The 27,379-nt window shown below is 41.8% G+C and overlaps 15 protein-coding genes across 15 annotated transcripts; 11 read left to right on the top strand and 4 right to left on the bottom strand. All coding sequences in view use genetic code 12, as the record gives it.

Annotated features, from left to right (window-relative positions):
- Positions 1 to 3: 3 nt before the first annotated feature.
- Positions 4 to 2,271, top strand: CDC53 (cullin; the record flags this gene model as incomplete). The annotated part of the gene is made up of 1 exon (XM_051751187.1): positions 4 to 2,271. The coding sequence occupies one exon, from the start codon at positions 4 to 6 to the stop codon at positions 2,269 to 2,271; it is 2,268 nt and encodes a 755-aa protein (XP_051611378.1).
- Positions 2,272 to 2,371: 100 nt separating this feature from the next.
- Positions 2,372 to 4,240, top strand: ORC3 (origin recognition complex subunit 3; the record flags this gene model as incomplete). The annotated part of the gene is made up of 1 exon (XM_051751176.1): positions 2,372 to 4,240. One exon carries the CDS (start codon positions 2,372 to 2,374, stop codon positions 4,238 to 4,240), a length of 1,869 nt encoding a protein of 622 aa, XP_051611377.1.
- Position 4,241: 1 nt separating this feature from the next.
- On the bottom strand, positions 4,242 to 4,583 carry KGF57_000191 (uncharacterized protein; the record flags this gene model as incomplete). The annotated part of the gene is made up of 1 exon (XM_051751165.1): positions 4,242 to 4,583. One exon carries the CDS (start codon positions 4,581 to 4,583, stop codon positions 4,242 to 4,244), a length of 342 nt encoding a protein of 113 aa, XP_051611376.1.
- Positions 4,584 to 4,845: 262 nt separating this feature from the next.
- Positions 4,846 to 9,642, top strand: KGF57_000190 (uncharacterized protein; the record flags this gene model as incomplete). The annotated part of the gene is made up of 3 exons (XM_051751154.1): positions 4,846 to 4,888; positions 5,390 to 8,325; positions 8,425 to 9,642. 3 exons carry the CDS (start codon positions 4,846 to 4,848, stop codon positions 9,640 to 9,642), a joined length of 4,197 nt encoding a protein of 1,398 aa, XP_051611375.1.
- Positions 9,643 to 10,510: 868 nt separating this feature from the next.
- On the top strand, positions 10,511 to 10,984 carry KGF57_000189 (uncharacterized protein; the record flags this gene model as incomplete). The annotated part of the gene is made up of 2 exons (XM_051751143.1): positions 10,511 to 10,579; positions 10,811 to 10,984. 2 exons carry the CDS (start codon positions 10,511 to 10,513, stop codon positions 10,982 to 10,984), a joined length of 243 nt encoding a protein of 80 aa, XP_051611374.1.
- An 813-nt stretch (positions 10,985 to 11,797) lies between these two features.
- On the top strand, positions 11,798 to 13,963 carry RAD53 (serine/threonine/tyrosine protein kinase; the record flags this gene model as incomplete). The annotated part of the gene is made up of 1 exon (XM_051751132.1): positions 11,798 to 13,963. One exon carries the CDS (start codon positions 11,798 to 11,800, stop codon positions 13,961 to 13,963), a length of 2,166 nt encoding a protein of 721 aa, XP_051611373.1.
- Positions 13,964 to 14,077: 114 nt separating this feature from the next.
- On the top strand, positions 14,078 to 15,157 carry KGF57_000187 (peptidylprolyl isomerase; the record flags this gene model as incomplete). The annotated part of the gene is made up of 1 exon (XM_051751121.1): positions 14,078 to 15,157. One exon carries the CDS (start codon positions 14,078 to 14,080, stop codon positions 15,155 to 15,157), a length of 1,080 nt encoding a protein of 359 aa, XP_051611372.1.
- A 6-nt stretch (positions 15,158 to 15,163) lies between these two features.
- Positions 15,164 to 16,576, bottom strand: KGF57_000186 (cleavage polyadenylation factor subunit; the record flags this gene model as incomplete). Its single annotated transcript, XM_051751110.1, has 1 exon — positions 15,164 to 16,576. One exon carries the CDS (start codon positions 16,574 to 16,576, stop codon positions 15,164 to 15,166), a length of 1,413 nt encoding a protein of 470 aa, XP_051611371.1.
- A 196-nt stretch (positions 16,577 to 16,772) lies between these two features.
- Positions 16,773 to 17,525, bottom strand: SOL1 (Sol1p; the record flags this gene model as incomplete). Its single annotated transcript, XM_051751099.1, has 1 exon — positions 16,773 to 17,525. The coding sequence occupies one exon, from the start codon at positions 17,523 to 17,525 to the stop codon at positions 16,773 to 16,775; it is 753 nt and encodes a 250-aa protein (XP_051611370.1).
- Positions 17,526 to 18,549: 1,024 nt separating this feature from the next.
- On the top strand, positions 18,550 to 19,665 carry KGF57_000184 (phosphatase; the record flags this gene model as incomplete). Its single annotated transcript, XM_051751088.1, has 1 exon — positions 18,550 to 19,665. The coding sequence occupies one exon, from the start codon at positions 18,550 to 18,552 to the stop codon at positions 19,663 to 19,665; it is 1,116 nt and encodes a 371-aa protein (XP_051611369.1).
- A 287-nt stretch (positions 19,666 to 19,952) lies between these two features.
- Positions 19,953 to 21,326, top strand: SOF1 (rRNA-processing protein; the record flags this gene model as incomplete). The annotated part of the gene is made up of 1 exon (XM_051751077.1): positions 19,953 to 21,326. The coding sequence occupies one exon, from the start codon at positions 19,953 to 19,955 to the stop codon at positions 21,324 to 21,326; it is 1,374 nt and encodes a 457-aa protein (XP_051611368.1).
- Positions 21,327 to 21,809: 483 nt separating this feature from the next.
- On the top strand, positions 21,810 to 23,843 carry HRK1 (putative serine/threonine protein kinase; the record flags this gene model as incomplete). Its single annotated transcript, XM_051751066.1, has 1 exon — positions 21,810 to 23,843. One exon carries the CDS (start codon positions 21,810 to 21,812, stop codon positions 23,841 to 23,843), a length of 2,034 nt encoding a protein of 677 aa, XP_051611367.1.
- A 200-nt stretch (positions 23,844 to 24,043) lies between these two features.
- On the top strand, positions 24,044 to 24,823 carry IST1 (Ist1p; the record flags this gene model as incomplete). The annotated part of the gene is made up of 1 exon (XM_051751055.1): positions 24,044 to 24,823. One exon carries the CDS (start codon positions 24,044 to 24,046, stop codon positions 24,821 to 24,823), a length of 780 nt encoding a protein of 259 aa, XP_051611366.1.
- Positions 24,824 to 25,073: 250 nt separating this feature from the next.
- Positions 25,074 to 26,555, top strand: KGF57_000180 (uncharacterized protein; the record flags this gene model as incomplete). Its single annotated transcript, XM_051751044.1, has 1 exon — positions 25,074 to 26,555. The coding sequence occupies one exon, from the start codon at positions 25,074 to 25,076 to the stop codon at positions 26,553 to 26,555; it is 1,482 nt and encodes a 493-aa protein (XP_051611365.1).
- A 32-nt stretch (positions 26,556 to 26,587) lies between these two features.
- KGF57_000179 (NEDD8-conjugating protein) lies at positions 26,588 to 27,217 on the bottom strand (the record flags this gene model as incomplete). The annotated part of the gene is made up of 1 exon (XM_051751032.1): positions 26,588 to 27,217. The coding sequence occupies one exon, from the start codon at positions 27,215 to 27,217 to the stop codon at positions 26,588 to 26,590; it is 630 nt and encodes a 209-aa protein (XP_051611364.1).
- Between the last annotated feature and the right edge of the window lie 162 nt (positions 27,218 to 27,379).

Genomic DNA, 27,379 nt, shown 5'->3' with positions numbered 1-27,379 from the left:
CAAATGACCTCCACATTACCAGCATTCACTGATCTCAATGCCACTTGGGCATTCATCCAGCCAGGGTTGGAGTTTATCCTAGGCGCACAGAATGATCAAGGTGTTACTTCTACAATGTACATGAATTGCTACACTGCCGTTTACAATTACTGTGTCAACAAATCAAGACGGGGGCTGACGTTGAGCAGCACAGAAAACAACTCCTACTCTTTGGCCGGGGCAGAGATTTACAACAAGTTGGAAATGTATTTGGTTCAGTTTATTCGTAATCTCCGGAAAACCCCAAATGAGTCGTTTTTGGAGTTTTATGTTCGTCGTTGGACGAGATTCACCATTGGTGCCGTGTACATGAATAACGTATTTGATTATATGAATAGGTACTGGGTGCAAAAGGAGAGATCCGATGGACGAAAAGATGTGTTTGATGTGAATACTTTGTCCTTGATCAAGTGGAGAAATGAAATGTTTCAACCAAATGCCGATGTTTTGATTGAACAGGTTTTGGATTTGATTGAAAAACAGAGGAATCATTTGATTGTGGATACAAATTTGATCTCGAGTGCGATCAAGTCATTGGTTTACTTGAGCATTGATATTCAAGACTTGAAAAAGCCAAACTTGATCATTTATGTCAATTCTTTCGAAAAGCCATTTTTGGAAGCAACAATGAATTACTACACAAAGGAGAGCTCAGAGTACTTGGCAAATCATAATGTTGTTGACTACATGAAGAAATGCGAGACTAGATTGGCAGAGGAAGTGTCCCGAGCAAATACGTTTTTGGAAGACCATTCAAAGAAAGCGTTTGTCAACATCCTCAACCAAGCAATGATTGAAAACCACGCTTCAGAAATGTACGACCAATTTATAGTCTTGCTTGAGCAGAACCAGATTGACCATATACAACGCATGTATAAACTTTTGACGAGGGTGCCCAAGACGTTGGATCCATTGGCTTCCGCTTTTGAAGAGTACATCAAAAAGGAGGCCAATCTCGCCTTGGAAAAGATCAAAACACAAGCCGAAGGGGCTGATGAAGGAAAGAAAAAGACTGGTGTTGAACCAAAAGTCTATATCAACACATTGATTGCAATTTATAACCAGTTCAATGACATTGTCATCCAGGCTTTCAATAAGGATACAAAATTTATCAGATCGTTAGACAATGCGTGCCGTCATTTTGTCAACAACAATGTTATTGCTCTTCCCAAACCACGAGCTGCGTGCAAAACCCCTGAATTTTTAGCGAAATATGCTGATGGGTTTCTCAAAAGTAATGCCAAGGATGCCGATATTGTTGATATGAATGCAGACAACTTGATGACCGTTTTTAAGTTTATCAACGACAAGGATACGTTTGAGGAGCATTATAGACGTTCCTTGGCAAAAAGGTTGATCAATGGTACATGCAAGTCTGACGAGTTGGAGGAGAGTGTTATTCACCGGTTACAAGAGGAAAACTCTATCGAATATACGTCAAAGATGACAAAAATGTTTTCTGACATGAAGGCGTCCGAGGACTTGAAAGCAAAAGTCAAAGACACGTTTGTTAAAGAGTTTAATCCCTTGATTTTGGCACAGAGTATGTGGCCATTCCGCCATGTCGCCGATTACGATTTGAAAGTGGCCCCTGAACTAGAAGCGCCACTTGCCCAACTAAAAGAAGTTTATACAAGCCAGCACCAAGGAAGGAAGTTGCAATGGCTATTCAACCACGGCAGAGCCGAGGTCAAGGCCAACCTTTCGAGAAAGGGGAAACCGCCTTTCCAGTTTCAAGTTAGTAATGTGCAATTGATGATATTGATGGCGTTTAATAAGAGGCCCAGCTACGCGTACAATGAGTTGTATGATATAGTTGGCTGTAATAGGACTGTATTTGACAACCATCTTAGCCCACTTATAAAGTTTAAATTGGTGGAGAGTTCGAGTGAGAACTTGGCTGAGTCTACTTTGAAATTAGTTGAACATTACAATTCCAAAAAGGTTAAAGTAAATTTTATCAGTGGAATCAAATCAGTTGATGTCAAGCAGGAGGAGGAAGATGCCACGAGGGAAATTATTGCTGCTAGACAAACATACTTGCAAGCAACCATTGTTCGGATTATGAAGAGTAGAAAAGATTTGGGAAATGCCGAGTTGTTGAATCAAGTGATGGAAGTGTCTCAGTCGAGATTCACGACGAGAGTGCTTGATATAAAGAAGCTGATTGATACATTGATTGAAAAGGAGTATATTCGTAGGGAAGGTGATAAATATGTGTATATCAGCTAAAGAGAAGAAAGAAGGAAGCAAAAAACAATAAAAATAAAAATAAAAANATAAATATAAACAGAAAACAGAAAACAGAAAACAACTCTGCTCGTCACCACCAATGAATGAAAAAACGTTCTACTTTGTTCAACCAAAGAAGAGGCTTGGCCATCCTTTACCAACTCACGACTCGCAAACACCATTTATATCCTTGTTCAATGGGAAAGAGCCGATTGAAAATGTAAAATTCAGATTTGAATTGTATCAAAGGATATGGGCTAGCCAATTGGCCAAAATTCATTCCATATTAAATAATGCCAATGACGAACTCTTTAACGACTTGATCAAGTTTATCAATGAACCTATTAGCGACAAGTTGTCCGTTGGTTATGTGCAGCTCACTTCCAACGACGCAAACAATCTTCGTATATTGAGTGAATTTTATGACTGTGCTGCCACCGATTTCAACTTGATAAAATTAAACTCCAAAAACTGTCAACACATCAAGGGCACATTGAGAGAGATTATTAGACAATTTGGAGAGTATAACCAGTTGAATGGAGACTACTTGTTGGGGTATGACTTGGATGTGTTGCAGGATTGGTATTATGCCAAGGGTAGCGATACCAAGACTACGGTTGTTGTAATTGAAGACACAAACTTGTTTAGTACTCAGTTGTTGAACCAATTGATCAAGCTACTTCAGTCAGTGCAAATACCGATAAAGTTGCTACTCGCATTATCGTGTGATACCGTATCCTCATGGGTCAATAGCAATTTGAGAAATGATTTACGGTTGAACTTGGACGGCTACAGATTTAAAAGTAACGATAACAAGAGCTTGGGGTATATCATACTAAACAATCTTTTTCTCACCCCGGAGCTAACTGATGAGAACCCGTTGTTGATCAATAACACACTAAGCACAATAATTCTCAATCGATTTGAAAACTCAAACAATTCCATCGATGCCTTGATTTCAGAGATAAAATTGTGCTACATGATCTTTTTTTATCAGCTGCCATTGTCGATCCTCATTGCAAAGTTTGACTCGTCCAGTTTATACATTGATGGATTGAGAAAAACCCCCTCTTTTAAACGTCATATGGAGATTAAACAACTGCAAAATGATCCCATCGTCAAGCAAATGCTTCAAGACGATAGTAAAGTTGCTATGTTGTTTCATGAATGCAAGAAACAGTATCAAAAGCACAAACTAACAGTAATGAACTCGATCAATGTCGTGTATCAATTACATCCGGACAAACCAAAGGAAAAATTCCAATTGTACAAATTACTCGTGAACAACAAATTGTTCAACTCAAAATACTTTCATGATTGTCTTGACTTGTCAAAGTATCCAGAAGAAGTGCTACATCGTATTGTGCTGCATTTAACCGATAATTGCCATGAGTCGGTTGGTACCATCACAGACAATTACCTTGTTGAATTGAGGAAAGGATTATCTACAAACACGTCAAACATCACACCCGTTCTAGAAGCTTACTTTGAAAACCCAATATTGACCACTCCGCTCGAATACATGGTATTCAATGAAGTATTTTCGCTCAATGGAGGAATAGTCCATGCCAAGTTCGACAAACAACCCCTTTTTGAGGAAAATCTCGAAAACCTCATGATCAATCTCCTTCGACCTAATTTGCGCCAAACACTCGAGTTGAGTTTAGACAATTGTGAATTGTATTTGGCAAATCCATTGGTGCGCGAAAACGAACTCGAGATAGAACATCCATTAATCTGTGCAATGTTTAAAGTTTACAAAGAGGCACCGGCATCGATAAACTTGTATGATTTTTATCAAGCATTCACAGCTTCACTAAACAAGCCCAATAATGTCAGTGAGGATGAGTGGAAGAAAACAACATATTCTTGGTTTATTCAAAATTGCTTCGAGTTTATGCACTTGGGAATTCTACAATTGAAAAGATCGAGTGAATACCTCGAAAAGGCAATTTGGAAAGGTGTCTAAATTAATCCTGATTCTGTTTTTGTTTCTGTTTTTGTTTCTGTTTTTGTTTCTCTTTGGATGATTCCTCTTTCAACTTTTCCGCCTCTTCCTGAGCTTCAGCCTGTTTTTCCAACCCGTCCTCTCCTAAACTAGCACTGGGCAACTTATTCAGCGACTTGTACCACTCACTTAATGACTCGCTACCTTTGCCAGTGTATGACTTGATCTGATTGATCACTTTTTCATGATGACCTGCAAGTGACGTTATCACAAGCAAAACCCCAAACATGGCAAGTATCGCCAAAATTATCAATCTCTGGGTCTTGAACATTCTGTTTGATATCTGCGTCGAGTTAGCTCTCATTTTCCAGTTTTGGTTTGGATGTTGAAGGAGGAAAGCAAGGGGGGGGGTTATGTTTTTGTTCTCCTGAATGATTGACATCGGCATTTTTGGAAAATCGGCGCTACCGGCCGGTTCCTTAATAGCCGAGATCTTCTTGTGGCTGCGAATATCTCCCATGTCAGATATTGAGTCTCCTTCGGCACATGAAACTATATTTTTGAATCGTAGTTTTCTTTGGCTCTCTTTTTCTTCTTCTCATTATCGTACAACCACCACCGTCACAATGAGAGATAAGTGGAGAAAAAAGAGAGTTAGAAGACTTAAGCGTAAGAGAAGAGCAGTTAGAGCAAGAAGCAAGTAATTGTTGCCGACATTGCTCTTCTGATCAATTGAAACTGGTTCTTTTATCAAATGAACGTTGCAAATGCAAAGGAGGAAGAAAAGTGAAAAGAATGCGCTGCTTTGGCTTAATTTGCTAACTTTGAGTTGCTTTTGTATAGGATTTGCTTAAATACACAGAGCTTTTTATCATATCAATTACTAGTAGAATTCGAAGAGAGGAGCCGCTAGCTGCACTACTCGACTGCTCATCAGAGCCGTTTGCAGCCAGCCAGCCAGCCAGCCAGACAGACAGACAGACAGACAGTGCTCTACACGTGTAGAGCACTGCTCAGCTCAAGTTGTACTTTAAACTCCGCCGAGAATTTCCCGATCGGATCGCGAAAAATCCGAAAAAGAAATCCGAATCAAAAAATTCAGAGCCGTGCTGGAATTCCAGCAACAAAAGTCCCTCCCGGATGCTCTTTAAAGGATGGACTACTCGATAGATCCACAACTACAAGCTAGAGTGGCCGTGGCCACGAATGGAATTCTTGCTGTGATTGCATTTGCCCAGACCTTGCAACTTTTGTTTAGCAACTACTATGGCCCTTTCAAAATCAAGTACAGTTTCGGACACCCATTCAGTATACGCAGCGTGGGGATCTTTCAACTTGTCAAATTAAACTTGGTGGTGATTGAGTTGCTTTTGAATGTGGTTTTGGTGGTGCAGTTTTGGAACCTTGCCTTGCCATCGTACCCGTTGATAGCTAATGTGCTACTCCTTGGATGCGTGGTATTGCCGTTGCATATAATAGAGCCAACAAGAAGTGTGGTTGCGTTAGCAGCTCCGTCATTATACTGGGCAACTCAAGTCATTTCCTCTCTTGTTGATGCAGTGAGTAACCACTCAGCCACGCAGATTTGCCTCTTGTTGAATGCGGTACTAATTTTGGTATTTGAAGTGGGGTTGTACTCCCCCAGTGTCGAACTCAAACAATATTACGAGTTGAACGATTGGAACATCGACACGGTGCACAATTTCTGGTCGGAGATCACATTCACGTGGTTGGATCCAACCATTAGGAAGATTTATGAAACGCAAACAATAGATGCAGAGGGGACTCCGCCATTGCATTACGAGCAGAATTGCGTCTACACGTACGAAGAGACCTTGAACAAGTGGAACAGAGCAGGGAACAAGAAGTCCTTGTTCAAAGTGTACCTCTCCTTGTACTCCAAGAGCTTGATATTGATGTTGGTGATGGAGTGGATTGCAATCGCATCTAATCTTGGCCAGGCATTCCTATTGCAGCAGTTTATCGCATACTTTGGCAGCGAAGTCAAGCAGCCGCCTGTGCTTGGGCTTTCCATTGCCACTGCAATCTTCCTCTGCTCGGTTGGGAAGTTCACCTCAATGAATCGGTTTGCAGCGATACATTTCCGCATCAGATCTCAGGTGTACTCATCATTGGGTACCTTCGTTTACAGAAAAGCAATCAACCTCTCTGCCGAAGCAAGAAAGAACAAAAACAGTGGTGAAGTGATCAACAACTTGGCAGTCGATGTGACAAAGATTTCACAATTGGCAATGTATGCGTTTGTGGTTAATTTGCCGTTTAGATTAATGATTGGCATTTGGGCGTTGTACAGGCTACTTGGGGTTTCTGCGTTGTTTGGACTTGCCACTGCCTTGGTGCTAGTTCCCTTGAGCAGCAAGATCAGTGCGTCAATCTCCGGTCTTGTCAAGCGAAACATGAAGATCAGAGACGAGAGGTTGAAATTGACATCTGAGATTTTGCAGTCAATCAAAAGCATCAAGCTTTACGCGTGGGAGCAGCCTATGTTGAGACGTCTATTTGGAATCAGGAATGATAGGGAATTGGTGATGGCGAAGCGGATTGGCCATTTCAACGCTTTTTCCATGTTCTTGTGGAACACAATCCCATTTGCAATAACCATCACCTGTCTCATTTCATTTGTCAAGCTCACCAATATCTCTCTCATTCCGTCGATCATTTTTCCAGCGTTGTCGTTGTTTGACTTCTTGACGGAGCCGATTATGCAACTTCCCGACGCCATTGTTGCAATAGTGGAGGCAACGAACTGTTTCGCCAGGTTGGACGAGTTTTTCGCAATGAAGGAGAACAAGTCCAAGGTTGTACGTGAGAGTACACCAGTTGTGGCTGGCGACGTGACTGTTGAAGTGGAAAACGCCACATTCTCATGGGACAGAGATAATGTCGCCTTGAGTGAGATCAGCCTCGCAGCCAAAAACGGTCAGCTCACTTGCATTGTGGGCAAAGTTGGCGCTGGGAAGTCTGCCTTGATCAAGGCAATCCTAGGAGAAGTCCCCATTTCCAAAGGCACAGTAAAGGTCAACGGATCCATAGCCTACTGTGCTCAACAGCCGTGGATTCAAAATGCAACAGTTAGGGAAAATATTTTATTTGGGAGCGAGTACAGTGAAAGATTCTACAACCGAGTAGTTTCAGCGTGCCAATTGGCTGTAGATTTGGAAATCCTTCCTGAGGGAGATGCGACAATTGTCGGTGAAAAGGGTATCGCATTGAGTGGTGGGCAAAAGGCAAGAATCTCCCTAGCCAGAGCAGTGTACTCGAAAGCAGACATTTACTTACTCGACGACGTTCTCTCTGCTGTTGATGCACATGTGGGTAAAAACATCATCCGGGATGTAGTACGGGGAATGTTGGCGGAGAAAACGGTCATCTTGGCCACCAACGCCATCAATGTTTTGCGGTACGCCGAGGAGATTCTTTTACTAGACGGTGGCCATGTCGAAGAGAGAGGAAGCTATAAGGAGGTTATGGAGAGTGGGTTGGAACTAGCTCGACTTATCAACGAACATAGCAGTGATCTACCTCACGAAGATGTGGTACTGTCTCGCAGACGATCCAGTGTTGTGTCTTGTGCCAGTGAAGAGCAGGTGGACAAGACCAAACCTGATGCAAGGGAAGCCAGAGCTAGGGGCCACGTGAAATTGAGTGTCTACCTCGAATATTTCAAAGCGTGCAACTTCTCCATGATCATATTGTATGTGTTTATCTATGCGGCAAACGTCACTTGCAACATTGGAGCAAACTACATCCTCAAGTACTGGTCAGAAGTCAACTTGGCAAACGGGCACAACTCAGCGGTCCTGTTCTATCTCACAATCTACGCGGCTGCTGGTATTTCTGGTGCTGCATGCATGCTCGCTGCCGCTTTGATTATGTGGAGCTACTGTGTCATCAGAGGATCGAGGTATTTTCACGATAAAATGGCAAACTCGGTATTGCGCAGTCCCATGCAATTTTTTGAAACTACTCCAATTGGGCGTATTTTGAATAGGTTTGCAGATGACATGAATGTTGTTGATCAGCAGCTTATATGGTCCATTTTGGCAGTTATCGATTATGGCTTACTAGCACTTGGTGTCCTCTCGGTGGTGGTTTTCAACCTACCTGTAATGATTGTGGTGATTCTCGTTCTTTTGGTGATATTCAACAGAATTAGGGTCTTTTACATCCCCTCTACGCGTGAGCTCAAGCGGTTGGTCAGCACATGCCGAAGTCCGTTATTTTCCCATTTGCTGGAGTCTGTCAACGGTGTTGAAACAATTCGGGCTTACAACCAACTAGGCAAATTCAGACAAGTGAATGACGAAATCACAAACAGGTTTATACGAGTCCACTACACTATGTTGTCGTGCAACCGATGGCTATCAATGCGGTTGCAAGCTATATCAGCGGTGATTCTTTACTCGTCGGCACTTTTCATATTGGCAACCCTGGGCACGTCACATGAATTGAGTCCCGGTTTGGTTGGATTTGTGTTGGTGAATGCATTGAGCATTAGCAATGCGCTCAGTATGATTATCAGGGGGTGGGCCGATATCGAAACAAGATCTGTGTCATTGGAGAGAGTTATTGAGTATTGTGGGTTGAAGCCGGAGGCCGCCGTGACTAAAGAGTACCGTCCACCAACCAAGTGGCCCTCCAAAGGCGAAATTCTGTTTGAAAACTATTCAACCAAATACAGAGAAGACCTTGAGCCGGTGTTGAAAAACATCAATTTCAGTATCAAACTGCGAGAGAAGATTGGAGTTGTTGGCAGAACTGGCGCGGGGAAATCCACATTGACAATGGCATTGTTTCGCATTGTTGAAGCAACATCAGGGCACATTGTGCTCGACTCCGAAGTTACTGACGAACTAGGTCTCTATGACTTGCGGAGCCTGTTGAACATCATCCCGCAGGATTCGAATGTTGTGGAGGGAACTATACGAGACAATTTGGACCCTTTGAATAAACACACGGACCAAGAGTTGTGGGATGTGTTGAGACTAGCCCACTTGAAAGACCACGTTGAGCAGTTGGTTAGCGTGCATGGTGACGAGGAGAAGGTTGGGCTTGGAGCAATGATCTATGAAGGGGGCTCCAACTTGTCATCAGGACAGCGTCAATTACTTTCCTTGGCACGAGCTCTATTGAACAAATCGAATGTGTTGATTTTGGACGAGGCGACTGCTTCGATCGATGTGGAGACTGATAGAATAGTCCAAAGCACAATCAGATCGGAGTTCAAGGACAAGACAATATTGACAATTGCGCATAGATTGGAAACCATCGCCGACAGTGATAAAGTATTGGTTCTTGATAAAGGCGAAGTGAGGGAGTTTGACTCCCCCGACAACTTGTTGAAGGATGCAGGCTCAATGTATCGAGCATTGTGTGTTGAAGGTGGAATGATTAAAAGGTGAGACTATTTATAGAAATAGATGTATTTACAGATATTATCTGGTGTAGGCTCTGTTTCCCTCTAGGAAGGTCCAGTGGGAAGGGGTCACCGAGAGTGTGCTTTCACAATAACACTGCATATTGTGCAGCAACACGGATCAAACGAGGAAATAACTAGGCAGCATAACAAAGATGTCGCCACCCTCTATGATCTGAGTTTATATCAAGTTTTTGACTTTTTGGTTGTAAGTGAAGATGCTGTTGAGACATGAGTTCAAGGAGAATGGAACGCAAGAATATTTTGTTTGATCACCTCCAAGTGGCGAAGATGATGACTGCAATTGTGTCAAGCTATCTCGTACATTCTGGAGAGTCAGAAACGCAAGGCGAGCATCCTTCAAGAATTCATCACAAGTAACAATTCGCTTCGCGAATCATCATTTCGCCTTATACACAAGGCATATCCAAACATGAATGTTGAGTTGACTCACGAAGAACAAACATTATTCAGGAATATCGTGTACGATTTGAGCCAACTTCATGGGGATGCCAAAATCCAGAAAACACACATGTCAGAAGCACTCATTAAGTTCAGTCGTCGTGCCATGGAGGATCTCATGTTCTATTGCAGATGCAGATACAACTACAACTCAAGCATACCATTCGATCATCTTATAAAACCAATAATCTCATTCCACTACTGTTCATATTTTTCATTGTCATGTTTTTTGCCCCCTAAGACACGCCGTTCCAACTCGTTCCAAAACAAGATTTTTGATGATTTAAAAATCCTAGAAATGGGTGATCTACCAGTGGAATCTTTTTTCCAACGATGGAGTTTCCCAGCTGTTTGACTTGCCAGAACGCGATACAGGTTCCTTTAAGTATAACATGCGGGGTCATATGAACCATTGGTTGAGTGTTTTTGAACACTACATGCATGTCAAGATGCAAGCACAGGTACGTCTCAACACAGGGCGAGTTAGTTCGGGGAAGCAGGGACGCTTAGATTATGTCTTCGAATACAATGATGGAAGAAGCATAGTTCTAGAGATAAAAAAAAGAAAGGGACTGTGGGGTAACTTTCTTGAAAAGCGGACAAAGATTCAAATGCGGGCATTGAAGCAAATAGCAGAATATATGGTTGGTGCAGAAACCAATCTAGCATTCCTTATGACCCCACACGTTTAGGTAAGAATTGTATTTGAAACAGGCGATACTGGTGCAGATAGTGCATCCAATGATAGCAATAACATGTCCAAGTTGAAGTGTGATACGTTTAACCACTTTTGTGACGATGAGTTTGGTTTGTTGCCAGTTTGGTTTGTTGCCAGTTTGGTTTGTTGCCAGTCTGGATCAGCATGATTAAAGACTCGCCTCCTCAAAAATTGAATGCATCTCAGATCAGTTCGTCACAAGCGGAAATAGATGCAATAACCACTCAAGTGGATGCTTCTTAAGCAAGCGGTGGGAGCAAATATTCCAAATCTTGAGGAGAATCCACTGGTTCGGTGGTTGCAAACTGGGTGCTTTTGCTACGTTTTTTAATCGATTATTATTTCTCTGCTGTGTTTACTGTAGTCTCCCAACTCTTTGGCTGCTGTTGATGTTTGAGGTTCGTACCAACTGGTTTGTCAATAGTACCCGATTTGGACTCCGCTTCAAAACACGGCACTGGATCCGCCTCCCCCTTCACCCTAACATACATTTTTCCGTCATCTTTTGAGAGTCACCTCTAGTCTTTGGCATCTCCTGAACGCTTGTGGAACGAGTGGGAGAAAGGTAGAAATGTGGATCTATTGCACCCTTTGATTGGAACTCTACCCCGCTTGGTTGTCGTCTATACTGACCTCTTTGATCTAGTCATCTTCAACTGGGGCGCCTGCTTATGTGACTTTTCATTGTTAAAATCAAATGAAATCTGGCCACTCTGTAACTCAAAATGAAAGTCTTTTTTGTTGCACACAATATGACATTGAGCAGATTAATCAGGGAATTGTCTTTGCTTTGGAAACACTGGTGATAAATAGATTACTGTAGATACTAAATTATGACGCGTCTTCTTTTCTGGTGAAGAAGAAGAGAAAAAAAAAAAAAAATCTTTGGATGTAAAGGAGGAGACCCAACTGAGCTTTTACCATTTACAACATCTTTCCTCTCATTCTTCATCGCATCTCCATGGAGGCAACCCAATTGTCTGAAACTCAGCCTACGCAGCAATCGCCACTTACTCAAACTCAGAATAAACCACAATCAAATCCAAATCAAATTTGTCAACTACTATGCACCACTGGCCAATACGCAAATAAAACTCTTAATTTAACCGACAAGCCGGAAGAAAACGGTAGGATTGTTTGGTTCTTTGGTCGAGCGGGGGATTCCGACTTGCAGCTCACTTCTTCGTCGCGTCTATCTAATCGACATTTCATAATTTGGTTCAATTTAAAGGATAATTCGTTATGGCTCAGGGACACGTCAACAAATGGGACTTATAGGAATGGTCAGCGAGCAGTTAAAGGGTCAAACTATTTACTAAGTCAGGGTGACGAAATAAGTGTAGGCAACGGGGTCCCCAAAGATGTGGTAAAGTTTATTGTGGTATTCTCAGATCGATTCAATCCATCGTTAGCTCCCGACACAGACATCCAAGATGAAGGAATTCACAAAGACTACGTCATCAAAACGGAAACTATTGGACAAGGGGCTTTTGCAACTGTGAAAAAATGCATAGAGCGCTCAACGGGGAACCAGTATGCGGTAAAGATTATAAACCGACGGAAAGCGTTGAGTAGCACAGGTGGCGCAAGTGCTTTATCGGGAGCTGAACGTGAACTATCAATTCTTCGCAAACTACATCACCCAAACATTGTGTCCCTAAAGGGCTTTTACGAGGATGCTGACAATTATTATATAATCATGGAACTAGTTCCTGGTGGCGATTTGATGGGTTTTGTTGAAGAGTTTGGTCCAGTTGGAGAAGAAGCCACGAGGGTTATTACCAGGCAGATCTTAGAGGGTATAAATTATGTGCACCAGTTGGGGATATCGCACAGAGACTTGAAACCAGATAATATTTTGATTATGCAGGATGAGCCTATTTTGGTCAAGATCACTGATTTTGGATTGGCAAAATTCAGTGATAATCTGACTGTTATGAAGACTTTTTGTGGGACTTTGGCGTACTTGGCTCCTGAGGTGATCACGGGGAAATACGGTCTGTCTCAAGCAAGCCAAGCTAATAGCAACTATTCTTCTTTGGTGGATATTTGGTCGTTGGGATGCTTGGTGTATGTGCTATTAACTGCGCTTGTTCCATTTCCGGGAAATAGTCATCAAAAGATGTTTGCAAGGATCAAGAAGGGAGAGTATCAAAAGACACCATTGGATTCGAATCAAATAACCAAAGAGTGTCAGGATTTTCTTCGGTGTTGTTTGCAAGTTGATCCAGAGAGGAGAATGACTGCGGCAGAAGCTTTGAAGCATGAGTGGTTAGCTGGGGATGATCCATCGCAATCGTCTCAAAAACCATTAAGTTTATCACAATCGCAATCGCAGCAATCCCGCAAGGTTGAGAATAGTCAATTTGATTCATTGAGCAGAATTGACGAGGATTTCATGCTCCGGCCTTTGGATAGTGAAAAGAACCGCAAAACTTCGAAACAGAAACAGAACGATTTCAAAGTTCCCAAGAGGGTGGTGCCGTTACCACAATCGCAGGTTCCTGTATCACAACCACGGCCAATGTCGCAACCATTGAAGCGTCCACATCCAATTGACACAGTCCACGGTTCAACCAAGCGCATAAGATTGGAGCCTCTGCCGGAACACAAACACAATGGCAACGACAATGGCATTGATGCCAATGTCTCTATCAAGGAGGAGGATTTGATGGATGAAGAAGATGGCGCCACAAACCTCTTGTCATTAGAGCCAATACCTGGCTCGATATACTCTGACCCTATTTCAATTTCCAATGACAGGTTTGCCATTGGACGTGCAGATGTGTGCAACATAGCAATCAATGACGACCGGTTGTCCAAGATCCATTGCATATTCAAAACCGATAATCGCAGTATTTGGCTACTAGACATGAGCACAAACTCGTGCAAAGTGAATAGGACGGCCATAGGCAAGGGGATGAAAAGACAATTGATGGATGGTGATACAGTGTATCTTTTTGATGACCAAGACAATAGAGAGTTTATTGCTTTTACTGTGAGTATGAGTATGAGTATGAGTATGAGCCCAGTGGATGGAGATGGGGTCTCTAGTTCCGAAATCAGAGTGTTGGAGCAAAGTATGGATGATTTGAAGTTGAAAAATCTGCTTCTAGAAAGAATGTAATAATTACCCGCGCAATGAAAAACCAAAAAAAGAAAAAAAGAAAAAGAATATGCCACACACGTTAATAGAAAACATCAACTTTCGAGAAAAACCCTTACTCTTTTTCCTCCAATAATGTATATCAAACCAGTTAGGCGAGTCTTTACTCAGGACGACTTGTCCAAATGGATCGAATCAAACACATACAATGAAGTGCTTGACTTCATAACGCAACTTCAAGATTCCGTCACTGACAAGCCAAATGACGCGAAAGTGGCAACTTCGCCCGTGATTGCAAAGCTTATACATCTCATTGACAAAATCTATCAAATTATACAACGCCACCCTGTCAAACTAGAAAAGGATATACTGAGATTCGGTAAAGTTGAGTTTCGCGATTTTTACGACGAAGTTGATGCCCAATCAGCTGAATTGATCAAACCAATATGTGAGACTGCCATTGTTGAAACATCAACCTACCTCACTAATTCATTTGGAGATAGGACTAGAATCGATTACGGATCGGGACACGAGTTGAACTTTATTTGCTTCTTGCTATGTCTATATAAACTTGACGTTATCAGACGAGATGACTTCCCGGCATTGATCCTCCAGGTGTTCACCAAGTACATGTCGACAATGAGGTGTTTGCAACGGACGTATTGGCTCGAGCCTGCTGGGTCGCATGGGGTTTGGGGTTTGGACGATTACCACTTTTTGCCGTTTTTGTTTGGCGGTGCACAATTGTGCAATCATCCGCATATGAAGCCGAAATCGATCCATAATGACGAGTTGGTGGAAATGTACAAGGACAAGTATATCTACATGGAATGTATCGATTTCATCAACAATATCAAGACGTCAACTAATAAACAGCAGGATAAGTTGAGTTTGAGGTGGCATTCACCGATGTTGGATGATATTTCATCGGCTAAGCTGTGGAGCAAGATCAAGGAGGGGATGGTTAAGATGTATAAAGTGGAAGTGTTGGGGAAATTGCCAATCATTCAACATTTCATGTTTGGTGAGTTGTTAAAGTGTCCCGAGGGGATTCCTGAGCACCATCATCATGATGACGACGACAACGATGTGGATAATTGTGGTCATGTGCATGATGTGACTAATACGTGGGGAGATTGTTGCGGGATCAAGATCCCCAGTGCTATTGCTGCTAGTGAGAGTATAAAACGAGGCGCTGGTGTTCCGTTTGATTAGAAATCTCTATTCATTATATCCTATATCAGTAGCTATCAATACATTTCTAGGAAACACTCCGGGAAATGGAAGCAATACTTTTAGTTTCTTCTTTTCGTCATCAAACTTGGATACGTGTATGTAGCCCAACACTGATGAATGTAGTAAATCTGTACCAGGAGTGGACAGTTGTAGATGCGTAACCACGATAATGGAGTTGTCAACATTGGAAGAGCTTGGATCCAAGGGCAGATAATATTTGCTCAAATCGTTATCCGTTTCATCACGTTCGAAATCGTCACCCGCTGGCAAAAAAGACAATGACACTGAATCTTTAACCGCTTTGAATATCTGCAACCCAGTGGCGTCAATATCCGTCTTGAATGGTGATAGTCTAGTTTTGTAGTTTCCATTGAAATACTCCCTTATAGTGGCTTCTTGACTCATTCGAATAAACTTGTCACTAACTTCAACGACTCCTGGCAGTTTATTCAACTTGACAATTTGTAAATTGGATTTATGCAGTAACTTTTTTTGCAAATCGATGCTGAGTTTCTCATTGCCCACCACTACAATCAAATCGATTCTGAAATCACCAATTATCGATTCAATCACATCAAATTCTTTGATGCCAAGTGGCGGAGTATCAACAACAACGCCACTATTCCCGCACTGCAAGTCCTGCTCTAATCGTGACACCACCGTTATGCCCAATTGTGAAACTTGGTACTTGTACAAATCCATGTTTTCATTTATAGTTGTAAATCCATAGTTTTTTACAATGGGTTGTTTTGATAATGGGTTCCCTCCCGTGGTGGTGGTTGTTAATCCGTACCCGCTACAACTTTCGATATCCAAGGAATCTCCAATAGCTGTGGCTGATATCGATCCAGGTAACGCAAATACTCCATCTTGAGGGTTCAAGTTGACTAGTATTGGACAATGGTCCATTTTGACTGCGTATGAGATTAAGGTTTTTGCGAGGGTGGTTTTACCCAGATGTCTCCCGCCTAGAACCATGATCCGTGGTCCCAAAATGGGCTCTTTTTCGGATGAAGATACGTTGTGGTCGGCAGCAGCTTGTCGTTTCGATTCGAGATACATGTGTAAATTCAACACGGACTCCATATTGGTTTCACTACTCACATACTCGCTGAATTCTTCGTCCTCGTACATCGACATGTCTTGGTTTTGCACCAATGTGTATTCGAGTTTGGATTCTTGCTTAGGTGAATAGATACTGCCTTTTGTTCCTGTCAATTGTAGTTCAACATTGTTTGGTAATTCTGTACCATTGATTTCTAAAATCCCCTCTGTAACTTTAAACTTGATAATCTGTTTAACTGGGATTTCAATTCGCCATTCAGATCCTTGAGGGATCACAACCGATTTTAGACTATCTTCGTAGGTAGTTTCAGATCCTAGTCCAGGGATAGACATTATGGTGCTAAGAGGTATACGTTCAGTGCTAATGATTTTTATTTTTATTTTTATTTTTATTTTTATTTTTATTTTTATTTTTATTTTTCGTCTTCTTTTAAGAGATGGACACGGTTTACAACGAGCTGGACCCACCACCTCAAATCTACAATAGCATCTCTGTATTATATTCTTTGACCAGTCAAAGAGTTCACCACTATAAACCTTCAAACGATAATTTCTTAGGCTTTATCTTCATTTGATTCTTGGTTAATTTCACCACTTTCCGTTCACCTGTTTTGTTGTTTACCAATTCCATATGAGTGTTGTAATCAATCTTGTCTCTTGATGCGTTTTCTTTATCTAGGAAAGGATTAGTTGAGTCCGATCTCATTTCTTTTGTCTTGTGATCTGCTCCACTTGCTATGAAAGGATTGGGCAAATTTGCCTTGGGGATTTTTTCAACTTGTTCCCAGGTTGTAACCTCCACTCCTTCCTCATCATCACTACTTTCCTGCCATTGTTTCACCATCTCTTCCGTTATCACCTGCTTTCCTGGCGTCATGGGCGCCTCTGGTTCTCTTATCTCATTTCTATTCACAGCAGCAGGGGATGGCAAGTGTTTGCCATTTCTTCCAGATCCAACAATACGAGGAGAGGGTAGAAACAACCCCATGGGCAACTTTTCACTGCTCTGATGCAAACTACTTGAATCATTGAAAATATCGTTAAAGTTTCTCTTTCTTTGTGATCCCAGTTTTGATGGTGACTTCTGAGGTGTGTTTGGAGTGATTACTGATAGCTTATTTCCACTGGATATAGCATTACCAAAGCTCTTTGGTTTCTTTGCACTGGTTGCTGGTGTGAGTAAAGCGGCATATTGGTTTGGCGTGGTGAAAGTCGAGTGTTTCTTGTTGCTGCTGCTGCTGCTGCTCCTCCGTGGTGGTGTAAGAGGGACGTTATCAGACATTGTTAAAAGATGTAAGCGAGAGAGGAGTAGCAGTTTGAGTGGGTTGTGTAAATAAGGATTAGATCAAGCGGATGTAAAATGGAAACAGTATAAGGATAGTTTATTGCATTGATCTTCTTTTGAAACACGTCTCTCATGGTCTCCCTATTTTTTTTTTCTTCGTTTTTTTTTTTTTTCTTTTTTGCTTTTTGTTTGTTCTGGTCTTATAATGGACTTGACAGAGAAGATAAAAATGGCTGGTTGAAATTTTGCTGGTTGTTTTGCTGCAAATTTTGCCCAAAAACAAACAACCCCCACATCTTCACCTCCATAGACTCCATGGCAAGTGATACAAATTTAAATACACTGTAGTTGAAAAGAGATGAGGCAATTGATGGGAGTCCATCGTTGGTTACTGCTTCTTTCACCACCACTACCATATTCAAAGAAATGCATTCTATAAAAAGAAACATGGGTCCTCTGATACATCTACTAGAGCGGAAGACAAAGTAGCCTGCTCTAAAGGGTATACTTATTATCTTTGGTTAAATGAAAGAGAAGAATAATGAGGACCAGTGTATTACGTGAAACATAGACTCGTAAAGATAAGTGTAATCACGTGTAAACGCAAGTATAAAGCCGAAGTAAATTAGAAAAGAAGACAAAAAAAAAATATAAAAAAAAAAGAGTCAGAGAAACAGAGAAACAGACGAAGAGAAAATTGTCCTCTTCGGTTGTCAATACATAAAAACTTTAAACCAATTTTGAGGAGATCTTTATAGATTTGTCAGCCATCTACAACACTAATAGATACAGGTTGTCTATTAGCATCTATATCCTTTTTGATAGAACACAGCACTACCTGCACTCTTTTGAAAATAGTCCCCAATTTGTTTAGCATCTGTTTTTGACTTGCATTTTTATCATTTTGTATTTCCACTTGCAATCTCCCACTAATCATCGTCTTCACTGAACTGAAGAAAGCCCCTCATTCAAATCACCCACAACAAGGAGAATCCACACCACCTCGTGATCGTTTAAAGACATGGGTGTTCTTTCTTTATTCTGCTGTTCGGATACTAGTGAAGAGTCCTCAGACAGAAGATCTCAACAACCAGTCAATGGACAAAATCGTCAACAACAAAACAAAGATATATCAAGAACTAGCAACACATCCCTCAACAAGCAAAAACCACAACATTCTAAAGCTAATGGTACGAGTATGCATCACCCCACTACAGCCACTGATTTGCCCATCGACAAGAAGGAGCACCTTGTTTCAAATGGCAACACAATAAGCCACGCCTCTGCCGCAAAACTAAACGGTGATAAGAAGGAGATTACCGATGACGATGAATCTACTATTGAGCCTTCAAGCAACAACCGTCGAGTAAGCGCTGGTGATATAATAGCCCAGGCTAGTCCCAATGAACAGCCAATTCCAACCCCAAATGAACAACCTCACCCGCAACCAATGGACAACGACGACGACGACGACGATGATGATGATGATGATGAAATAGACACAGATATCGACGACTTTGACGACATCCACTCCAATGCCGTCCTCGACTTGAAACGACTTCAAACTGGCCAAGCACATGACCCAGAGACTGGTTGTCTCTTGGGTCCATCCACAACCGAAAAGAAATGTCTTGTACTTGACTTGGACGAAACACTCGTGCATTCTTCCTTCAAATACTTACGGAGTGCAGATTTTGTGATTCCTGTTGAAATTGATGGTCAAGTACACCATGTGTATGTGATCAAGAGACCTGGGGTTGATGAATTTCTAGAAAAAGTTGGCAAATTGTACGAAGTTGTTGTCTTCACTGCTTCTGTCGCCAAGTACGGAGACCCGTTACTAAATAAATTGGATTTTTCCAAGTCGGTTTACCATAGACTATATCGAGACTCATGTTACAACTACCAAGGGAACTTCATAAAGAACTTGTCGCAATTGGGGAGGAAATTGCAGGACACGATAATTATTGATAATCTGCCGCAGTCGTATCTATTCCATCCTTCCAATGCCGTGCCGATAAGTAGTTGGTTTAGCGATTCCCATGATAATGAGTTGTTGGATTTGCTACCATTTTTAGAGGATTTGAGCAAACCCAATGTCGATGATGTAGAGTTGGTTTTAGATACTAGTTTATAAAGTTTCCTCCCTCTTCTCTTTTCGTCGTAACCTAATTTAATAAATTTTTTCTTTTTGTTTTAAAGATGAAAAAGAATACTTTGGAATAGAGCTTGCTAAAGGACTCCTCTTCCCTCCTGTCTTTCTCTGTTTGTCTGTTTGTCTATTCGCTTGTTAGAATATGGTATTGCAAATTACTTTTGTACGAAAAAAGGTTCGATGAGATACTAAAAAAAAAAAGGAAAAACAAAATTACTATGGAAGTACATCTCCCTTGCACACTTCCTTCCAAACTCGATTATTTCGCAATGAAGTTGAAAACTATAAGCAGATCATCAGATACTTATGTCCCAGTACGAAACACTCAAGAGAGTGCCCTTCCACGTAACTTGAACCCGGCTCTACATCCCTTTGAAAGGGCTAGAGAATACACCAGAGCTCTCCAAGCCACAAAGCTTGAGCGGATGTTTGCTCAGCCTTTTATTGGACAACTTGGTGATGGACACCGAGATGGAGTATATGTGCTTGCAAAGAATTTCCACTCGACTAATCAGTTTGCAAGTGGGAGTGGTGATGGTGTGATCAAGTATTGGAATTTGACATCGAGGGAGGAAACCGCTAGTTTTAGAGCACATTATGGAATGTGCACTGGCCTTGTCATTACCCCACAGAACCAGATGTTGAGTTGTGGTGATGATAAGCTGATTAAGTTGTGGTCGGTTAATAGTGAAGAGTTTGACAAGAGTGTCCAAGATGATGAGATTTATACACACAAGGATCAAGGATTGGTCAAGACGTTTGTTGGCGAGCATGCATTCAAGGGCATTGATCATCATAGGGAAGATGCAATGTTTGTTACTGGTGGTGCTCAAATACAGTTGTGGGATATGAACCGGTCCAAATATATCAGCAATTTGTCTTGGGGTGCCGATAATGTCAACACTGTCAAGTTTAACCAAACAGAGACAAACATTATTGCCAGTACTGGGTCAGACAATGCTATTGTATTGTACGATGTGCGAACCAATGTTCCTGTGCAAAGAGCAGTTACCAATTTCAGAAACAATTGTATTAGTTGGAATCCACTCGAAGCGTTCAATTTTGTCACTGGTAATGAGGACCACAATGCGTACTTGTGGGATATGAGAAATATGAAGAAATCAATCAATATTTACAAGGACCATGTTGCTGCCATAATGGATGTTGATTTCTCACCCACAGGCGAAGAAATCGTGACTGGATCCTACGACAAGACTATACGTATATTTGGTGCTCGTGCTGGCCACTCGCGGGACATTTACCACACCAAAAGAATGCAACATGTGTTTTGTACCAAGTTCAGCACTGACTCAAGGTACATCCTTAGTGGATCCGATGATACCAATGTAAGAATATGGAGAACAAAAGCTTCAGATAGATCCAACATCAAATCTATGAAACAGAGAAACAAACTTGAGTATGACGACAAGTTGAAGGAGAGGTTCCAGTACATGCCGGAAATCAAGAGAATTGCCAGACATAGGCATGTGCCAAAAGTGGTTAAGAAGGCTCAAGAGATTAAGCGTATTGAAATCGAGAGTTTGAAGAGGCGAGAAGAGAATGAGAGAAGACACACAAAGAAAGGTAGTAAACGGTACGTGCCGGAGAGGGAAAGACAAGTCCGTGGTACCGCTATAGAGTAAGCTATTGTGATGCTAGTGTATTGTTCTGTATAGCAAGAGTCACCTGATATAACACTGATCTAAGCCGCACTTGGACTCCCCATTTGGCAATCACTTGTCAAACACACATACGCACACATACGCACACACACACAGACACACACACACACTCTCTCTCTCTCATTTTTTTTTTTTTCTCTCTTTGGTTCTTCTGTCCAATCAAACTGTTAGTAAAATAAAGTTATCATACTATTAGCAAAATTAACAAAAATATCTATTACTCTGGGTGAGAGAAACTTCAGAAGCCTACAGCGAAGGAAAGGTAGTGTTTTCCAGCTCTTATACCAAAAAGAAACACCCTTGATCCATTCCGTGAAAAGTTGGTGATTGTGAACTAAAAGAAGGGGGAGGAAAAATCCGTACGCCACAGGGTCATATAATCCGGGCAGAACTCAATTTAGCAAATCCATTTGCGTATCCAATCTCATTTGTACCATCACCATCATGCCTGACAAACACAAGTTGAGCTTGTTTTCAAGACATAAACATAGCAATGACGGACACGATCTATCACCCTCGACTACTGAGAGTTCCAGTGGTCGTAAATTTCTAGGTTTCCATATCGGCAAGCATGACTCACAAGACTCGTTACCTTCACCTAGTGGTACCCCAGAGCCTCACCCTGATTTGCATTCACCAACGACTTTTAACCGGAAACCAACTGCCCCATCACCAATCCACTCCAATACGACAACCAACTTACACGAGAAACCAGCTGGGTCAATGAGCGAGTTGAAGCGGTTTTTCAAACCAACAAAGAAGACATCGAATCCGAAATCAAGCAGTGGTGGTGTACATGGGATAGTTGCTGGTGCACACCACTCGAATCAAATACATAGTCCTCCTCCAAATGCTAGTGGATTAGGCAGTGGCGCATCTTCGCGAAACCAATCGAGTACAGCACTAGCCACAATGATCAATCAAACGTCGTCACAATTGCTAGCTAATGCATCACACTCACTGAGCTCAAATAAGGATCCATTCACTGATGACAGTTCACCCTTGGTGCAGAAATACGGTAAAGTGGGCAAGGAATTGGGCAGTGGGGCTGGTGGGTCGGTGAAACTAATCACAAGACCATCTGATTCCAAGACATTTGCAGTGAAGGAGTTTAGAGCCAAACGGTCCAACGAGTCATTAAAGGACTATACGCGAAAGTGTACTGCTGAATATTGTATTGGATCGACTTTAAAACACCCCAATATCATCAAAACCATTGATATCCTTCATGAAAACAATCGATATTTTGAAATTATGGAGTATGCACCGATTGATTTCTTTGCGGTGGTGATGAGTGGTGAAATGTCACGAGCTGAGATCAATTGTTGTTTAAAGCAGATACTAGAAGGTGTCAATTACCTACATGGGCTAGGGCTAGCCCATCGAGATTTGAAGTTGGATAATTGTGTTTTGGACAAAAATGGCATATTGAAACTTATTGATTTCGGCAGTGCTGTGATATTCAAGTATCCATATGATCAATATGGCGGTGCGCAAAATGTGCAACCGTGTCATGGAATAGTGGGGAGTGATCCATATTTGGCTCCCGAGGTGTTGAAATCACCCAATTCGTACAATCCACAACCAGTTGATCTTTGGTCAATTGCGATAATATATTGTTGTATGACGTTGAAACGATTCCCTTGGAAAATTCCCAATTCCGAAAAGGACAATAGTTTCAAAATGTATTGTTTGCCCGATGATAATTACCACGATTATTATTTGAGTAATGAGTGTCACAAGTTGCTTTTGCAGCAGCGCAAGTTGAAGAATATTATTGTTCGTCTGAACAAAAAGAAGAAGCGGTTGGAGGAGGAGCGACGGGATGAAGAGGATGGTGTAGGACAGGCGGAGCCACTAGAGCCGAAGTCCAGTGCGCCTCATAGTGGTGAAGGTAACGACAATGACGAGCTAGAAAGAGGTGCAAACGTGGATACATCTCATGAAATCTTGGATGAAACGCAGGAGAATGAGATTTTGACAAAATTAAAGCAGATTGATCAAAAATTGGAAGAATACGAGACGAAGAAGAGTCAAGAACGCGATGCTTTTAACGAACAGCGAAAGCATGATCCAGTATATCAAAAAATTCTCGCACAACAAGAGGAAGAGGATAGGCGAATGCAACAGGAAAAAGAAGCTGCTGCTGCTTCTGCTGCTGCCTCTGCTAATGGCAAAGACGCCACCAAGAAGAAACCTGCAAGCCACAAACAAATACATGGTCCTTATAGACTAATGCGTCTTTTACCTCACGCTTCACGTCCGATAATGTCGCGGATGTTACATACGGACCCCAAACAACGGGCCACTTTGGAAGAGATTATGAATGATGAATGGATTAAGGAGATTCATTGTTGTACTTTGCGAAGAGAGGCTCGGAGTGTCGATAATATTGGTGCCAATTTTGATGAAGATGATGAGGAGATTTTGGTCAAGGGGACTCCACCGCATGAGCACACAATTGTTTCGGAGAGCTAGTTAGTAAGTAGATGAAGAAATAAAACATTGGATTGTAGAAGAAGCATTGAAATTTCTGGATCTAACAACGAAAAGCAAAAAAAAAAAAAAATAAAATAAAAAAAAGGGCGGGGGGCACAATCTGAGATTCAAGAACACACATACACACACACATACACACACACATATACATACACCCGAAACACCCCACCCCCCCAATCATGCCTAAACCAGTACCACCACATCTCAATCCATTGAGACTCAAGACCAATCTCAAAATGGCAATCTCTAAGTTAAAATTCACCCAGGAAAAGAAAGTTGCATTAACAAAACAGCAGCGAAGACAATTGGCCGAGTTGCTTAAAGCCGGCAAGGAATCCTCTGCTAAAATCAGAGTCGAGAATATAATTCGGGACGACATATACATTGAGCTCTTGGAGTTCCTTGAGCTTTATTGTGAGCTTTTGTTGGCGCGATTAAACATGGTTCTCGATCGACCCACTTGTGATCCCAGCTTGCTTGAAGCGGTCAGTTCACTTATTTACTCGGCCCAGAACAGCGACTTGAAGGAGTTGGTTGCTATTAGGGACATATTGATTTACAAGTACGGAACTGAGTTTGGGAAGGCGGCATTGGAGAATGAAGGCGGGCATGTGCCGGAGAAGATTGTGCGACGGTGTGGCGTTGAGCCGCCAAGTGAGGATTTGGTGAATATGTACCTTGTTGAGATAGCGTTGGCTTATGGTGTGCCGTATTCGGGATTGGAGCATTTCAAAAATGATGAAGTGGAAGGGAGAGGTGGTGGTGATGATGATGAGGGCGAAGGTGGAACCAAAGAGAGTGTACCACAACAGGACCACAAGGAGAAGCCATTGGCTGAGTTGGCTGAAAAGCCTAGTGTTGTGGCAAGTAAACCGCAAACCAAGCCAACGCCGAAACAACAAGATGATTTTGACGCATTAGCTGCTAGGTTTGCCGCTTTGAAGAAGACACCTAAATAGATAGAAATATAGGAGAGGAGTATATGTCATTCTTGCGCTAGAGGATCTTAGTGGGTTGGTAATTTGGCAACTTGAGAAAGCACAGTCAATACATGAACTGAGCCGCATACAAATTCTTATTTCCTGATTTGGAATTTATACCGAAGAATATTTCTTAATTTTTTTTTTTTTTTTTTTTTTTTTTTTTTTTGGTAAACAAACGACAAGTAGTTGATACAGATCAAGAAGTTGTTTAAGGCACATTCCCACGATGCCGAGTCAGATTCTTACAGATAGGCAGCAGGCCGAACTCAATAAAGCCGTTTTACAGTATCTCCAACCCATCTGCTCTACATCAGAGACGAATGAGAATCTCTTCCATCAGCTAGAGAAACTACTTCTACCTAGCAAATCCAATGCGCAAAATTCAAATAGCGATGATGGGTTGGTTGAGCAGTACCTAGAAAAGAAATGGTCAACCGTTCTACGTCTACAGAAGCGCATAATTGATCTAGAGAATGAGATAACCAATCTACGAAGTGTTGTTGACGTAGCGCCCGTGGTGAACCTCAGCAAGGATCGGGTCAATTGGATACCCACATCAGCTATACAAACATTTGAAACACCCAATGTTGTCAACAGCGTAAGGCTACATCCTGTTCTCCCGTTGGTATATGCCGGATGCAATGATGGCTCGATCAACATTTGGAACTTTGCCTCCGATGACAATGCATTGCCGGAAAAGATTATGAAAGCGCATACTCGAGGTGTCAATAAACTAGCATTTTCGCAAGACAAGATTGAATTAAACAAAGGCGATGAGCCCCAGTACATCTTGGCATCATGTTCATCGGATCTCACTATCAAATTGTACAACGCAACTACTCATCAGCATTTGAAAACTTTACGCGGTCACGACCACACGGTATCCTCCATACAATTTTCAAAACTGAATCTACTATATAGCGTTTCCAGAGATAAAACTATTAAGGCGTGGAATGTGGTTGATGGCACATGCATCAAGAGTTTTGTTGGACATAGTGAGTGGGTTAGAGACTTGGACGTATGCTCAAGCAAATTAGGGGACTTTGTGCTAACGTGTTCCAATGATCAAAGTGCAAGGTTGAGTCATGGGCAATCCGGGACTGGTGTGGCTTTGTTAATTGGGCATTCTCATGTGATAGAAGCTGTGAGATTCCTACCTAAGCTTTCAAACAGTGTCATTGACACCTTTATCATGAACAATTCCGATTTGTTTCCTTCACTTCCAATTGAGCTTTTGAAAAATGATGTTTATGGACAATTTGGTTTCAAGTATTGTCTCACTGCAAGTAGAGACAACACAATCAAACTATGGTTATTACCACCGCCCACGCAAATTCCAGGACGACCACCGATGCCATCCAAATACAACCAAGCACAAGCGTGGCTAATTGCAAACTTAACGGGCCATACCTCCTGGGTGAAGTCTGTACAAGTTCACCCTAATGGAAAATATGTGCTCAGTGCATCTGACGATAAAACAATCAAGGTGTGGGATTTGAATGGCTTGAATATAGATGGTTCAGTTGGAGTTATTCGGTCCCTCTCTAGCCACCAAGGATTTGTTAGTGATATTGACTTTGCCCGGCTCGCCAAGCGCAGCGAAGATTTCAATGGTAATAGCGAAGAGGTGTTGAAGGATGTAGAGGCTCGGATGCGATGCGTATTAGTCAGTGGTGGGACCGATAATACGGTTAAAGTTTGGAAGTGATAAATTTCATTTAAATACACCCGTTTTCGATACTATATAACACGATCATACTGATCCCGCGAGATGTACCCACCTCTCATCGAACTAGTTACATTTCTTTCAAACTGTTCCTTATCCTTTACCAACATATTAGCAGCCTCTTTGTTCAATGGATCGTTGGGATTTGGTTCCAAGAACAAGAAATTTAACCCAATCAAGACCGAATTCAAGCTCAAAACTGGTGACCAATCCTCTCTCAATATGTTTAGACACACATTCCCATCGAGGTCTATGTTTGGATGGTAAATCTTGTTGCGACATTTGATCTTGGGCGGTTCAATGGGGAAATTGTGTCCAATCTCAATCTTGAATTTGAATTTCCCATTCTTGTAGTATCCACCTTGTGGGATGATTTGTAAATCGAAATTGAAGAAATCGGCAGTGTTGGGGAATGTAAGCTTGATGCTTTTCGGTAAATCCAACTCGGTGATGTCTTTTTGTACACGAAGTTGAGCTGCGCTGACCTTAGAAGAAGTTGATGATGCTGACGCGTTGTTATTGTTGGCCTTGGAGGATGCTGAAGATGTGGATGGTGTAGGGGATTTGGAGTTTGCTGCTGCTGCTGCTGCTGCTGCTGCCTCTTCTTCCTGTCTCTTCTTTTGAAGTTCACGTATCTTTAACATCGTACTGTGGTTGAGAGTATGTGATCTGTTCCACACTGTGTAGTTTTTTTTAGCTGATTGATAAAAATTAAGGAAATGAAAGAGAGCGTAGATTGGAAATTTATTTTTAAGTTATTGTTCGGCTAATTTGCAGCCACTACATTTTTGTCATAGAGGGATAAG

The sequence above is a fragment of the Candida theae genome (assembly GCF_024610275.1).
Source record: "Candida theae strain CBS 12239 chromosome Unknown scaffold20, whole genome shotgun sequence".
Classification (NCBI taxonomy): domain Eukaryota; kingdom Fungi; phylum Ascomycota; class Pichiomycetes; order Serinales; family Debaryomycetaceae; genus Lodderomyces; species Lodderomyces theae.
This window is presented reverse-complemented; position numbering and strand designations above follow the sequence as displayed.